Genomic DNA, 14,068 nt, shown 5'->3' with positions numbered 1-14,068 from the left:
TTAACTACTTAATTAACTAACTATGCCTAAAAAACATGGGATGTCATGTGATGTCCAATGTAATGGACGCAGGGTCGAGGGACTAAGCCGAAAAGAAAATGAATAAATGAATGTATTTCAATAACCCAGCCTTTTTAAGAGTGTATAGTATATATGTATAATACAGTTTATGTATATATATGTTAAAAGAATGTTTGTTCAAAGTTTGTTAAATAATTTACTCAGAATGATAGCACAAAAGCTTTATCATTTAAATGTTTTTATGAAACATTTTCGTTGTATGCTACCTTAGTAATCTCGTTACTTGCTTACTTGTGAATGTTCAAAAGTACATTTGCAACATTGTTTGCAAAATTATTAAATGAATATTCCCTTAAAGTACAAATGAAATCAAAACTAACTACTTGATTTTGTTAGCTCACATTGCTGGTTTTTATTTGGTGAACAATTCATCTGTGCACGTCATTAAGAAAACAAAGACTAATTTACTTTTGTAATCTTTAATTGAAATCTGAAAATGCACTTTCCTAAATTGTCAGATTATGTCTGTCTGAGGTACCGGGCGTGGCTAACATACTTAACCACGCCCCTCCAACTGTCAGTTTTGACAATAAACAGAAATGGTGAGGAGGAGGTGTCTTTTAGTTTATAATAACTCTCCCTGTACCCTTTTCCTGATTTTTCTGAATGAAATGTCTACTCTACTACATCCAATCAGCTCGCAGTCGCAAAAAACAAGCCACGCCCACTGATTTCTCATTTAGTATTCCGTTTCTCTAGGAACTCCATCACATTATGAAAAATGGGTGGCAGCTTCCGGTTCATGTGGACTTTAAAGTGAAAAAACATCTCTGAATGAAAGGGAAAATGACATGATGCTTCTTTAGTGCCGCCATTGATCATTCCTCCATTTGTATATGGTGCTCTAAAGGATCCGGGTGTTGGCTTTTACTGGGATGAAAATGCATGTCTGATGGTGTGCAGATGAAAGGCGGACACACACCTTCAGTCCAGCTGCATCTCGCTTTCAAAAGCTGACTCATCAATAACCAATCGTTGCCGCTGAATTAGTCATTTGTCTTTGATGTCACTTTGGTCGCCGGGTGAATACCGATCAGATGCCGCTTTGGCTTCTGTCCATCTTGCTGGGAAAAAGACAACATTCTCTTTTTACTACAAGAACCTGCAGTCAGAAGGTCTTCATTATGTGGCACTTGATGAAAGAGGTCATTGTTTAACTACGCACGTCTAAAAGATCTCAAAATCGCTCTAAAGGAAAGTCTCGGTTTTGGCAGCTATTGGATTTCTGTGATTTATTGTATGATTGCTGTGAGTTTTTTTTTTTTTAAATAGAGAGCTTAATTATGTAAGAGCCAATATAAAGTCAGTGTGAAGGGATTGGAAATCATAAATAATTTATACAAAAAATGTAATGGCTAAAAACGAAAAATAATGGGTAATATATATGACAAATATCACACTCGTAACAGTGCGTAATGGCTGTATATCAGCACTGGTGGGAGGCGTGCGTTGGTGCCTTTTCGTCCCACCAGTGCTGATATACAGCCATATCACACTGCTACAAGTTTGATATTGCATTTATACAACAGTTTGACGGCACAATTGTATATATAAATAAGAAAATCAAACACGGAGAGTTTAAAAACCCCTTTTTATTAGTGTTACGATTGACCGGGTAGATGGAGGCAAAAAGTGTCACAGAAGCCACTGGTGAAAGTGAAGACAAAAATCTAGCAAAAAGTAGGGATGGCTGGCGGGAAACTGACGTTTCAACACAGTGGCGAGATCCCGAAGTGAAAGTGTTTCAAAACACCGAAGCATGATCCGAAACACCCAGGTCACATGACTAAAGGGTTTCGAAACACTTGGTCACGTGACTAAAGCGATTCAAGTCATTGATCATTTCAGAGGCGTTTCGAGACCTGGAGAATCTGCATTTGGCTGACATGGTCATAATTAGGTGTCTGTCTCATATGGCCTAGTGGACCGTGCGTGTGCTCAATGTTACGGTATCTCAAATTAATTTTGGGTTTGAATCCCGACTAGTACAAATACTCTAAAACCATGATTTTATGTTTTTTAATCATGTTACTGTTTTATGGTGTAGTCTAGATACGATACAGCTGCGGATACGCCATCAATTTAGCATCATTTTTGTAACACTGTAAAACATTAATTAATATTTTTACAGTACAGTGATGGGTTTAGGTTTTGGAATGACGTTAATAAAATACAAGGGGAAATTTAATTAATCATATAAATAATTGATGTTAACTTCTGGCCACAACTGTATCTGATTTAGCAACAACACTATTTTATGAACAAAACAATACAAATTTATTTACAAGGTGTTTATTCGGATGTCAGAGCAAAGTTGAAACAAAACGATACAAGAACAAAGCATTACCAACTGGTATAAAAGCATATCAAAATATTTATATCATTCTGAATGCGAACCCACTATCCCAGCATGGTGGTCACAAACTCTTACCGCTCGACTAAACAACTTGAAAGTTCGAGGCCACAAATTGGCGTTTCATACCTCAATTTGCTCAACTGTTCTTTGCTGAAGCTGTTTCAGTGCAATACAAATAAAATGACTACTAGGTGTCACCGTAGAGTGGGGTTTCTAAACTTTTTGTAGCTTCAACACATTTGCTTCAACTGATTCAGTGTTTCACGAAGCCTCGCTTTGCCCACCACTAGCAAAAAGTTGAAAGTGACAAAATAACAATAAAGAAAAATAAACTATACAATATTTACGAACTATTTTACAAGATTGTTTGGCTAAATCAAAGTTAGGACCTGAACAAAATCTGTTAAACAATCTCTCGGACAACACAACCTTCTCCTACAACTATCCACACAGAGAGAATGTTTGGGGCCATTTTATAGTATTGGCCCCGCCCATGGGTTCAACCATTTTACGGGTTGTAGGTTAACATGTAGACAAAAAATTGCATTAAAAGACATTTAACAAAAGTATAAATTAATGCAAGTAAATGAATATGCATACAAAACTCAAAATACAACACAACAAATAACCAATACAAGTTTAAACAACAAAACTGTCATTTTTATTAACTGACCAGGGGGTCGTGACCCTGATGATGTCATGCAAAAATTGGCTGCTCCGAAGTGAAGGCGGGAAAAGTCTGTATAAATGACTTTGTTTGAAATGTAAACAGGTTTGGTGCTGAGAAATGGAAACTGGTAAGTGTATGTAAACTTTCTATGTTTGGTTAATAAATGATGTTTAAAAGAAAACGTGTCTGTGGTTATTTCAGTGTGAATGGGAAGATGATTGGGCTATTGTTTGACATAAAAGTGAGTTTTTTTACATAAACACAATGCTAATCTTGACAAAAAAACAGCATATACACATTACACAAACACACATGCACAATACAGATAACACTACAAAGATGATGTGTGTTTGTTAGTTACAGTGTATTTGGTTTTACACTGTGACAATTAGGAACTACTTCCGCCATTCATTCACATTTACAGCTGATGTCTAAACAGCAGAAACCGTTACTAATTAACCAACGTCACTTTAGAGCTACCATTTGAATGACTCTCTATAGCAAAATATCTAAAGTGATGACAAAACAGCTGATTTTGCTCACACTTTAAGATTATAAGGCTGAACATGAAATGAAATGCTGTCCGTCTACAAAGATATCTTCTTACAGTGTTACAGTCTACAGTATTTCTCTGTTGCAATCGAGATCTCACAATAATTAACCCCGAAAAAAGCATCACAATCAGACTGCTGTTGTGTTTGCGATCAGGAAAAACACTAAACACATGCAGACTTTGCTTCTTTCTGTCTGCCAACACAACACACATTCCTGATATGTGAGCATTTACATTACATTTTCCCCCACCATGTCTTTATAATATGAACATTTATTTTATTGTAAATTCAATGGAGCTTCTGCGCTAGCCTGACGATTCTGATAGGCGCGTGTGAGTAAACGGCATTTTATGTCGTTTTACGCTTGAGCAACTAAATGAATGCCAAAGTCTGTTTAACTGATTGTATTTCAATTACATTACAGCATCGATGCTGTAAATCGATTGTTAAGAACCAGGGGGGTATTCCAGAAAGCTGGGTTAACTTACCATCTGCTAAACCCTGAACTTTCGGTTGATTTACCCCAAACATGCTTACCGCGAGAATGTTGGTTCCAAAACAGGTGATAAGAGTTAGTTAAATCAACCTCCTGAAGATAACCGCGGGTTAATGCGCGTGCACGGCACAAACCTGAAGGCATTTTCAGTAGATCCCCGAATTCACGAGTCACTATAGAAAGTCACGGTGAGAAAAAAGGGCAACCCACTTTACAGAGGCGAAGCTGGGGGTTTTAATCACAGAGATTACACATCTGCATTAGCGAAGGAAAGAAATATAGGATAATACCTAGATAAGAAAAAAATAAATAAATAAGAAAGTTTGTTAGTTCATTAAATTACACATGCCACCCTCCATTTTATTGTAATGAAACATTAAACTTCTCTTTAACATCCTTTTTGAATATGTTGTGTAACCATTCATGCATTTATTTTTATTGCCGTTAATTTCTTAAGGCCACAATACAAATGTGTATTGACTAATAAGACTTATAGAAATTGCAATCTTTCTGGAGCTAGAACTCTGTCCCAAGTCATTAAACACATTATCCTAAAAGGTAATATTTAATTACAGGAGTCACATTTGATTTTAAAAGAATTGTTAAATACATTAACGATTCTTTTGAAAATATACATTATAAATTTGGTTATGAAAAGAACTATGCACTTATAACCTCTCTCATAAAGAAAAAACTTGTATCTGTGCTTCTACGTCCATAAATATTTCTCATCAAAAGAGCACGCAATGCTCAGTAAACTCTCTGAAGCAGACAAACTCTGGAACATAGCAACTTACTCTGAACATAACCTGCTCCGGAGCAGGTTATCCTCAGAGAGAGAGTTGCTATGGCTACTTACTATACCCAGAAGTTACCTCCGATTTTGGAACCAAAGCTGAGGTTATCCACCTACTTACTCTCAAACTTACCCGGGTATGTCACATAACCTGCTTTCTGGAACAGCCCCCAGGATAGGATGCAGCGGGTTTTGGGTGGCCACTTACGATTGGGTATATACTAAAGTTGGCAACCCGGGAGTGTTTACAGACTTTACCAAAAAGGGGGGTGGGTGAAATTAAGGGACTTTTTAGGAAGAAATAAAAAACGGGATAGTTTCGGGAAATTGTTCTGAAATACAGGATACTCCCAGTATAAAACGGGAGTGTTGGTAGGTTTGCTTACCAGTTTAGTAATGATTTGATCTGCTGTAGTTAGAATTCAGACTAATCTTCTAAGTGTAAGGGCTTATTATGCGGTTCTGTCGCTAACTTGTCGATAGAAAACTTCAACAGTCTTTGGTCTACTTCACTATGGCAGGCTAATGGCCGTCAACGAGCTCTCTCAGAAATTGTAAATTTCTTAAAATAGGCTCTACAAATAAAGTGTGACCTGAAATTGTTCAAATATAGGGCATGTTTCATAATATCTATGTAATATTTTATGAATTGACATGATTTTTGTTCTCTTTGACCTGTTTTGTCAGGGTTTCTTGGTCAGACTGGTTTTCCCGGGCCCTGTGAACATAAGTACTGTGGTTTGGGAAAACATTGTGTGGTGGACAGAGAAACAGGTGAAGGAGAGTGTCAATGTCTGGAGCGCTGCAAACCACATTACAAACCTGTGTGCGGATCTGACGGGAAACTGTACCAGAACCACTGTGAGCTCCACAGAGCCTCCTGTCTGGCCCATCAGAGAATAACCATCATGCACAGCGACGAATGCTTCTACAAAGGTAAGAACCAGCGGATTGTGTGTTGTACAAACTCGCTGCTGTTTGATTTTAAACTACATAGTTTAGAATTGGGTTTGTTTGTTTGGCTTTTATTTATTTATTTATTTATTTATTTATTTGTTTATTTTTTCGGTCATTTATTTAATAAATAAATAAATAAATAAATTGTAAAATATGTTTTTCACTACATAGTTTAGAATTTTTTTTTATTTTAATTTATTTTATTTTATTTCATTTTTACAAAAAGATTTTGTGCTGTGGTTTTGTCGAACTGCAAACTCTCAGTGCGGTTTTCTTTTAAATCCATACTTTAGAATGTATTAATTAATTAATTAATTAAATTATTTATTTATTTATTTATATTTATTTATTTATTTATTTATTTATTTATTTATTTACTTAATAAACAAATGTGTTTCTTTATTTGTTTTGTAAATAAATAGGATTCTAAAGAAAATAGTTAAAAATGCATACTTCAGTGTTGCGTTTGTTTATTTGTTTGTTTGCTTGTTTATTATTAAAACTATCTATTTATTTATTTACAAATTAATACATTTTTTCTGCACGGATGCATTAGATTTTTTAGAAGAGACATTAACTCACTGTGAATAAAGATAAGTATGATGAAATTGCAAATGAACCTTGTCAAGTATGGTTTTATCCTTGAAATTGGTCCTCTGCTTTTAACCCATCCAACTCACACACGCACGTTTGAGCGAGAAGAGAGAACACACACACACACACACACAAACATGGTGAGCATACACCTGGAGCACTGGGCAGCCATTGCTTCCAGCACCTGGGGAGCAATTAGGGGTTCGGTGCCTTGCTCAGGGGCACCTCAGCTGGGGCTCAAAGATGGAGAGAGTGCAGTTCATTCACTCCCTCCGTCATTGAATTCCTGCTGGGACCAGGAACCTGCAATCGTTTGATTACAAGTCCAACTGCCTAACCATTAGCCCCACAACTTTCCCCCAACTACAAAAACAACATTTGTTCATTTGTTCATTGGATTGTCCTTTTGTCTGTTCCTTCCATTTGTTCATTCATTCCTTCATTTGTCTGCTATAAGTGAGATTATACTGGGTGAGCTAAACTATCCGTAGTATATGTGTGTATGAGAGTATTTTCTAGGATTTAAGATCACGTGACACTAAATACAGGAGTATTGATGCTTAATATTCAGGCTAAATACATTACATTTAAAACATATTCTGACAGAAGAAAAGCACTAACATTTCACAGTGCTGCTGATGGCTGATTGTTTGCTTGTTTGATAGATTAAATATGTGTTTTTTATTCAGAAAATGATGTGTTGTTATATGAACAGCACATCCAGATGAGTGCAGCGAGGCAATGGAGAGGCATTTGATAAACATATTTTCCAAGAAAAGAGAGAGGTTGTTTTGTTCCGCATAATAAGCAAGATGCGATTCTCGGAAATTAAGTCCAGTACTAATGGACTAGTAATGACCACTAATGAATGGACCATCCGTGTTATGCTGTGAATGTAAGATCAGATTTAGAGGTGGGAACTGTGTTTCTTAAATGATCATTCATTTGAATAGTGCAAAAATAAATTGTCACTCATTTTGTAGATTATTACTTTTGTGCTGGCTATTATAGTGTATATTAGATAAGGCAAGTTCATTTATAAAACACATTTTAAGCACAATAATAATTCAAAGTGCTTTACATAAACAAGAATAAAAGAAGCAAAATAATGGATAATAAGGATAAAAAATGAAAAAAAAGAATTAAATGAAATAAAAAGTGGTTAAATGTGTTAAAACAGGTTTTTAAAATACAAGTTAAACTAAGTATAGGGAAAAAAAAAACTAAGAACTAAAACATTTTAAAGATTTTAAAACAAATTCAAAATCTGTTAAATCGGTTTAAAATCAATTTTAATTTCTGAATAAAGAGTCATTTAACTTAAAAAGAACTATATTTCTTTGATTTTGATTATTTCTATAAAGCAGCCTATGCTCTGAACATAACCATGAAACAAAAGAATATTGTATAACGATGGTCTGTCCTGTAGACTATCGAAAAAATAGATAGCTTAAAGGGGCTAATAAATTTGTCCCTAAAATAATAATAATAATAAAAATAAAATAAAAACTAACTGCTTTTATTCTGGCAGAAAAAAGACTTTCTCCAGAAAAAAAAAAATTATCAGACATACTGTAAAAAAATGTCATTGCTCTGCTAAACATAATTTATGAAATATTTAAAATAAAAATAAAAATTCAAAGGGGGGCTAATAATTTTGACTTCAACTATATATATATATATATATATATATATATATATATATATATATATATATATATATATATATATATATATATATATATATATATATATATATATATATATAATAATTTCCAGAGATATAGGGATTTTATTGTGGCTTCATGAGTAAATTGTTAGTTCAACCAATATTTTCTCAGATTTAAAAAACAAAGATTGGTCACACTGAATACTATTTTCTGTTTGAAGATGATTAGCAGAAGACAGTAGCTATGTTTCCATCCACCTAAATTTTTAAATTAAATAAATAAAAAAAAACGACTGATTGAAATGCTGAGATGCGCATAAGTTTTTAAAATCTGCATAAAAAACATATGCGCATAACTGGGTTAGATGAACTTTTTAATCGATAAGAAAAGATGCACATAAACTACAATGAAAACACTTTTACCGAACAAATTCCAGTATGTGTATTAAAAAAAGGTCATGTGATTTGGTTATAAGAGATTTTGAGATGATAAAAATGTGTGTGAATGGACAAACCATTCTAAAATGCCTTGACCATCTCAGTATTAGTGTTATTATATTATTAATGCCTTCAAACACCACTGCGTGTTCACTGTTCACTGTGTCAGGATTGTCTTCTGTGGCACAAGTTATTTATTAAATGAAGAAAAGATTCACGCAGCTTCTCTTATCGCAGCAAATTTTATTTTTACCGTTGATATTTGGCGTCAGATAATCAGGAAGTGATGATTTTGTTCACTTTGACTTGTTAGATGGAAACGTTGCTTTATTCACACGTCTTTTATACGATAATCCAGTTTTGCACATAATTTCCATTTGCATTTCTGGATGGAAACATAGCTAATGTCCTTCTATCAAAGCAGGAAATCATACTCAGCTATGATATAATTTTAAAATATAATTTTTTCCATAGTTTGCTCGCCAGAAACTCTTGATGTACAATAATTCTTGGGATTGTTAATACACTTTTACTTTGTCATTTTGATTTCTAAAGCCATAAATGGTTCAGTCTTGAAGATTTTAGAATTTCAATGCTTCCTCCGTGACTTAATCACTGAATCTAAACCATTTCAATGGTTGGAAACCCAATGCAGGTCACTTTGCACACAACTTCACTGCAAAAATACTTTTCTCACTTAGATTTTTTTGTCTTGTTTCTAGTCCAAATATCTAAAAAATCACAGACTCTCTTCTTCAGAAAGAGAACAGGCAATATTATGATCACTTCCACATTCATAGAGAGAAATAGAGAGAGAAATCAAACCTCTGAATGCCCTCTCGAATCAAAGCGTTTGGCCGTCAGATGATGATATTGACCTGCTCGACCCAATCAGTGTGAGTTTGGAGAGTGGGAGAAACGTATATATAGTTCATGCAGATGACTGTCCTGAATATTTCTGAAGTTTCAACAAAGACACCTCTTGCCTGATCGCTATATCAATATTAATCTTTTTTTTTTTGGATTTTTTGTCTAATTAGTTTGTTTTGGTACTCTCAATCATGTATGTGGTTTTATAAAATGTTCGGTTTGATCTTCTGTACTGAAAACTTTTAAGATTAAACTGTAGAAAGTTGATAATTGGATTGGATAATTAGGCGTTTTAATTAGCAGCAGTGTATTAAATGGGCCCTAATGGTTTTCACAATGGCAGGTGCGCTTGCGGTATTATTTTTGTGCTTATTTTCAGGAGGTTCGAGAGCGTTGGGAGAACATGTTTACATTGTTATCATTCTGGGTAAAAAAAAAAATACTTTTTGCACTAAGCAACCTTTAACAGAACTTTATCAGGTATAGTAATTTTCCCCTTTTTTGCCAGAAGTAAACAAGACTAGAAAGAAATTTGACTTAAAATAAAAAAATAAATAAATAAGGTTTTGATTCGGTCTCGATTTTAAAGTTGGTTCAGTATGTTTAATCATTCATTCATTCATTTTCTTGTCAGCTTAATCCCTTTATTAATCCGGGGTCGCCACAGCGGAATGAACCGCCAGCTTATCCAGCAAGTTTTTAAGCAGCTGATGCCCTTCCAGCCGCAACCCATCTCTGGGAAACATCCACACACACATTCACACGCACACTCATACACTACGGACAATTTAGCCTACCCAATTTACTACTACATTTAATTTGTTTGTTTAAACTCAACCCATATAAATTGTTTGCAACAAATTTGCAGAATCAGTTTTATATACAGCAGGATAAAAATACAATAAATACATTAAAATACCTAAAAATCATATAAATAAATAAATAAATACACAAAAATACTTCTTGTTTGTTCAAACCACCTATTATTACCACAATTACCACAATTATTTTTATTTGTTTTCATTATTTATTTTCATTATATATTTTCAATATTTACTTATTTATTTATTTATTATTTTTATTTATTTATTTATTTTTTTTTTGGGGGGGGGGGGTAACTTGATTGTTTTATGTTCAATCTACTTAAATCTAGAAAAAAATATTAAGAAAAAAAATATGAATTAATATATTAATTCTGTTTTTAAAATAATTTCAGTAATATTATTGACTGATATGAAAACCTTCAGATACAGTTTAAGTAATATTTTTGATCTTGTTGTAGATATATTATTTAAGAGACGTGCTTTGTTTCCCAAATTATTGGTTCTAATTGGATTTGCATTGTAAACATTAAATAAAAGTTAAAAAAAAGTTGTTTTTTTTTTTCATGTATTAAGATTTTAGTTATGATAGTCCCACAATCATTCCTCATAAATCTGCAGATTTCTGTACAAAAGTTTCTGCAAAAACACCAAAAAAATATCTGCAGGTTCTGTCTGGCCTTTAATCATAGTACATGCATGTGAAATAGGACTCCAAAATAAAGTCAAATAAAATAAACCAGTTTATCTAGAGTACATTAGTTACAATCAGGAGTTTAGGGAGAGCAATAAACTATTTTTTTACAACGCTTATGTATTCTTTATTAAAAATTCATGGTGCACAAGTGAAACAGCACTGTAAAATAAAGTACTAATAAAAACATGTACTTTAATCCATTATGTATTTATTTTTATTTGTACTGTCAAATGAAAACAAAATAATAACAATAAAATTAGTATTAATTTGTAAGTATCCAAGTATATTTGGATATATAGTATCCAAGATATATTTGTCGAACTTGAAGCAAACTTGTGTTCACAGCTATACATTAGTTTTATTTTTCCTGTCCTACTGCAAAAATGCTATATATATATTTTTTTTTTTTTCTTCAAGCACAAACCTCATTAAATTTAGCTATATTTGTGTTTAAAAAGTAAAATAAAAAAAGGAATATTTCACTTGGGTAAGACAAATATCCATCTTACATCCTATTTTCAAACAGCTCTTTCTTGTCAAATGAATTGTGTTGTGTCTGTAGATGTTTAGATACTAAACTAGAGTAAATGCATTGAATCGAACCACAGACAAATACAATATCAATAATAAATGATGAAGCTTCATGCCCGTTCACAGATTGCCGTGCCTTAAAGTATTTGTACTATTTTATAATTAAGTTGACAGATTATTGTATGCATGTGTGTGTACAGACATCAGTCGTTTCAGCACTAGTTGCACACAACTGTGGCCAATTAAGTGAGAAAGCGCTGCAAACTAGTTTTCTCTAATGCATTATTTATGCTCTACGTTTCTCTCTGTGCAACACTCCAACATTTTTTCTTGTCTCAGGCCGTTTGATTGTCTGGCCAGGCAGTGTTTACAAATACTGATATTGTCAGAGTCTAGTGATTTGGGAACGATGCATATGCCAAAGTAAATTAACTAAAAAAAAACAGGAGGAAAAATAGAGAGATTGCTGATTTTTCCCAACTATACACTGACCGGGCGAAGATGAGGAGAAGCAGGACAGCCGCTGTAACACTGAGTAATAAAACATCACAGAACATATGCTGGAGGCTACAGAACCTGCGTGTCCCAATGGGAAGGCAGTGAAGGAGTTTCTCTGTAGCCAGTGAAGAGCTTTTGGCTTCTGCGTGCCTGTACGGCTGTGTGCTTTGGCACGGGGCACTGGGTTTGGATAACGATGGGATGCAAGCTGTTGGGTTGGAAAAATGAATGTAAATGCTTTTCTAATTGCTCACATGCATTCAAGCCCAATATTACATCATATCTATCTATCTATCTATCTATCTATCTATCTATCTATCTATCTATCTATCTATCTATCTATCTATCTATCTGTCTGTCTGTCTGTCTGTCTGTCTGTCTGTCTGTCTGTCTGTCTGTCTGTCTGTCTGTCTGTCTGTCTGTCTGTCTGTCTGTCTGTCTGTCTGTCTGTCTATAATTATCTACCAACAGCCCTCCCTCCCATCCATCCATCCACATTTTTTTCATCCGTCCGTCCGTCCGTCCATCCGTCCGTCCGTCCGTCCGTCCGTCCGTCTGTCTGTCTGTCTGTCTGTCTATCTGTCTATCTATCTATAACTATCTACCAACAGCCCTCCCTCCCATCCATCCATCCACATTTTTCTATCTATCTATCTATCTATCTATCTATCTATCTATCTATCTATCTATCTATCTATCTATCTATCTATCTATCTATCTATCTATCTATCTATCTATCTATCTGTCTGTCTGTCTGTCTGTCTGTCTGTCTGTCTGTCTGTCTGTCTGTCTGTCTGTCTGTCTGTCTGTCTGTCTGTCTGTCTGTCTGTCTGTCTGTCTGTCTGTAACTATCTACCAACAGCCCTCCCTCCCATCCATCCATCCACATTTTTTTCATCGATCCATCCATCCATCCATCTAGTTAAATGGGCCAATTCTTGTTCGTAGGTGTGATGTCCGGAGTTTGACTATATCTTAAGTTCTCTTGTGTTTCCTGTGGGATCTGATGGCCAATTAAATTTGTCTTTTGTGAGCTCAAGTTGCAGTGTGATTATTTTTTTAACAGAATACAATATAACATCATGTTTTTGATAAGTTTTCAGCATTTATAATTATTCTTTTGCATGTATGAAAAGTTTCTGTACCACAAAAATGTACATGGATGGATGGATGAAAAGGACTGTGTGAATGGAAGGATGGACCGATGTACAGATGGATGGATGGACAGAAGGATGAATAAATAGATGGATGACTGGATGGGTGGGTGGGTGAATAAAATTATTGGTGGATGGATGGTTGGATGGAATGATGGTTGGGTGGATTGTTGGTAAAATGAATGGATGAATCAGAGGGAGGACAATTGGATGGACAGGTGGATGGAAGAATGATAGATGGATGGATGGATGGTGTATAGAGGAATGGATGGATGGGCAGATATTGGATGGATGGGTCAGTGGGTAAATGAAAGGAGTGGTAGATGGATGCATGGATGGATGGATGAATGGTTGAATTATTGGATGTTTAGACAGAACAAACAAACGGTATGGATGGATGGATGGGTAAGTAGGTGGATGGATGAATGAATGGATGGTAGGATGGGTAGATGGATGATTGGATGGATTTATAAATGGATGAAAAAGAGGGGTAGATGGATGAGTTAGTGGTTGTTTAGACAGAACAAACAAAAGGGGCGGAGGGACAGATGGACAGAACAAACAAAAGGGATGGACAGACAGACAGATAGACAAAGACAGACAGACAGACAGACAGACAGACAGACAGACAGACAGACAGACAGACAGACAGACAGACAGACAGACAGATAGATAGATAGATAGATAGATAGATAGATAGATAGATAGATAGATAGATAGATAGATAGATAGATAGATAGATAGATAGATAGATAGATAGATAGATAGATAGATAATTCATACATCGTTATTACATGTGATGTATTATGGCTTTGAGTGCACATGAGCAATTAGAAAAGCAAGTAAGTAAATAAGAAAAATACACAAGTCGAAACAAACGGAAAAT

General features: G+C 34.6%; 1 protein-coding gene across 4 annotated transcripts in view; it reads left to right on the top strand.

The window, feature by feature from the left end:
* Positions 1-14,068, top strand: part of fstl5 (follistatin-like 5) — a 389,212-nt gene that overhangs the window by 170,124 nt on the left and 205,020 nt on the right. For 3 of the 4 annotated variants that reach the window (XM_073921519.1, XM_073921521.1, NM_001031842.2), the window contains one exon: positions 5,641-5,889. In XM_073921519.1, coding sequence (XP_073777620.1) covers positions 5,641-5,889 — 249 coding nt within the window. Of the gene's footprint in view, positions 1-5,640; positions 5,962-14,068 lie in introns of all 4 variants that reach the window. The other variant, XM_073921520.1, reaches the window with a different exon arrangement.

The sequence above is a fragment of the Danio rerio genome, chromosome 14, assembly GCF_049306965.1.
Source record: "Danio rerio strain Tuebingen ecotype United States chromosome 14, GRCz12tu, whole genome shotgun sequence".
Classification (NCBI taxonomy): Eukaryota; Metazoa; Chordata; class Actinopteri; order Cypriniformes; family Danionidae; genus Danio; species Danio rerio.
This window is presented reverse-complemented; position numbering and strand designations above follow the sequence as displayed.